The sequence below is a fragment of the Aphanomyces invadans genome (genome assembly GCF_000520115.1).
Source record: "Aphanomyces invadans strain NJM9701 unplaced genomic scaffold supercont1.23, whole genome shotgun sequence".
Classification (NCBI taxonomy): Eukaryota; Oomycota; class Saprolegniomycetes; order Saprolegniales; family Verrucalvaceae; genus Aphanomyces; species Aphanomyces invadans.
Window position 1 is genome coordinate 116519 of NW_008580168.1, and position 2339 is coordinate 118857.

The 2339-nt window shown below is 49.9% G+C and overlaps 1 protein-coding gene across 1 annotated transcript; it reads right to left on the reverse strand.

Annotated features, from left to right (window-relative positions):
- Positions 1–94: 94 nt before the first annotated feature.
- Positions 95–879, reverse strand: H310_09799 (hypothetical protein; the record flags this gene model as incomplete). The annotated part of the gene is made up of 3 exons (XM_008875961.1): positions 95–135; positions 189–396; positions 448–879. 3 exons carry the CDS (start codon positions 877–879, stop codon positions 95–97), a joined length of 681 nt encoding a protein of 226 aa, XP_008874183.1.
- Between the last annotated feature and the right edge of the window lie 1460 nt (positions 880–2339).

The window sequence follows — 2339 nt, forward strand, 5'->3', positions numbered from 1 at the left end:
CCCCAGCGCAATGCCCATCCACACGAGAAGGACCACAGACCACCCAACGTTGACAACCAAGTTGATCCGAAGGAGCCATCGGAAATATCTTCGTCTACGCGCACCAGGAGGACGAAGAGTTGTCGTTTTGAGCATCTGCAGCGACAAGTGGGATTGTCGCAGTGAGATGTACGTGCCAAGATGCATACCGAGCTTGCAAAGCATGTCAAAGGCGGATGATGGCACAAGGAGCCGTGTAAGAAGGGTCGATCGCGTAGCCCAGAGGTTGTCTTGTGCTAATGTGGGCTCCAGCACCAAGTAGTGAAAGACGGTAATGATGAGGGAGAATAAGGGGTGGCCAGTTGACAAGGTGAAGCTCACAATTGTGTCCGCTAGGTTGAGCAACGTTGATTTAGTCTGGGTGCATCGAATGAACAAGAAAAGTGGCGATGCAAAGCTGTATAATACCACCACGAGACCGTACGAGATGACTTTGACCGGCTCGACCAACGTTTGGAACATGGCGAACGCTTGGTGGCTCTGGCAACCAACCTCAAACAGGTTGAAAGCAATGATGATACAGTCTTGGATTTCATCCGTCATCAAGATCGACGGCGTGGTCGGGGCACGAGGTCCGTGTTGGTGCGGTGTGACCTTGACCTTGAGCAGCATGCCCGAAGACAACGTGGACAGTCGGTCCTTCGACGGCATGGGCATCGAAGGAATAGTCTTTGGGAAGAGGGTCGCCATCACAGCATGCACGTGGAGCACACAAAGAACGGCGTACGAACCCATCACTGTGATAGGCGAGTACGCATTTGCCACCGCAACGTCGACTCCTCGGGAGAAGAGAGTGACGACGATCCACATGGCCAAGTACAGGCATACGGTAGTGTGCATGAACAGTACCAAGCCGAACAAACAACGCTGGCCACATCGCCGTGGGTGACTCCAAGAGGCAGCCGCTACCGGCACAATGTCATATGTTGTCGGAGGATGCACCTTTTTCATGTGTTCTGCAGATGCGTGCCGCTTGAAAGATGGACACCACTTGGACAATGGGTCCTCGGCATGTGATGGCTATTTCAGGGGCAATGAAACGAATCTCAACAATCGAAAACCAGGAATAGATCGATGCAGCAGCACAAGGCACGTTAACTAATGCTCAGCTTTCTTGAAGTGTTCCAACCGCATTGCGGTAGGGCTTGAGTAGAATGAATTTCCCCTTGTTGAACACAATTTGAACAGTAAGCCATTCAATTCAATGTTGAGATGAACCTTTGTTAATGTAGTAGATATGGTAGATGTATTAGCAAGGTCAATTCATTTTCGATTTTGCCACACAGCTTTCCTCCCAACCAACTCTAATATTCTTACTTCATTTCGTTAAACTGTAGACATATAACTCTCAATTAAGTTTCTGTGGCAAATGCCTCCAAAATCAAAATAAATTTGGACCAAAGATATACGTATGGGCGCGCTTCCGTGCCACTTTTCCTGTCGCCAAGATGAAGGTGTTCCTGGCCTCCATTTTGCTATTAAAATAGTGTTTTGAATTCAGGAGAAAAATTGTAGTTTGAACGTCCGTGGTCGCGATTTTCCCCTTTGATTCCGGCATGACACTGACCTGCCACCCCCTGCGTGCAGATGCCATAGCTCGACTCAAACCCTTAGTATATGTGGATGCATGCCCACAGCAGCCGACCCGATGATGATGTTCTTGCAAAGTATTGCTCGAAAGCGAGGGCTCGAGATCATTTTGGAGTAGCGGATACAAGCTTATGCTATTAGTGCAATGGTGCTGGGCATATTGCCCAGACTGTATAAGCAACTGGTGGACATTCTGCATCCAACAAGCGCAACGACGTACATTCGAGACATAGTTGTGCTATGTTGACCTGACACGAGCGGTAGCTCAAATGGCCCCGCGTGGTATCCTTACCAGAACGCGGCACGTTGTGGATTTCTCGGATGGATCCATCCACACGACGCTATCTATCGAGTCATGGCGGGGAAAAAAATACTCTGGATCGCCGTCATGTCCGAAAGGCTTTAACAGCCTGTCACGTCCACAGATTCGTGGAGTAGATGACGGAGCATGCAACCGCGTCGCCTCATCGATTGAATCGACATTGACAGTTGACGGCGACGCCGCTGAACTTTCACACCTTGGTGCATTCATTCAGTTTGGTCGGTCAAACCCAAACTCGTCGCAGTCGCCGCCATCGAAATTACACGCCTTGGTGAAGCACGCCCAGTCACAGAAGTGGTCGCCAATCCATTTCACCGAGCACCCGTAGCTGCACAACGGATAGCAATACGACAGAGAAGACGTGGTGGAGGCATTCAAGCAGTAAGGA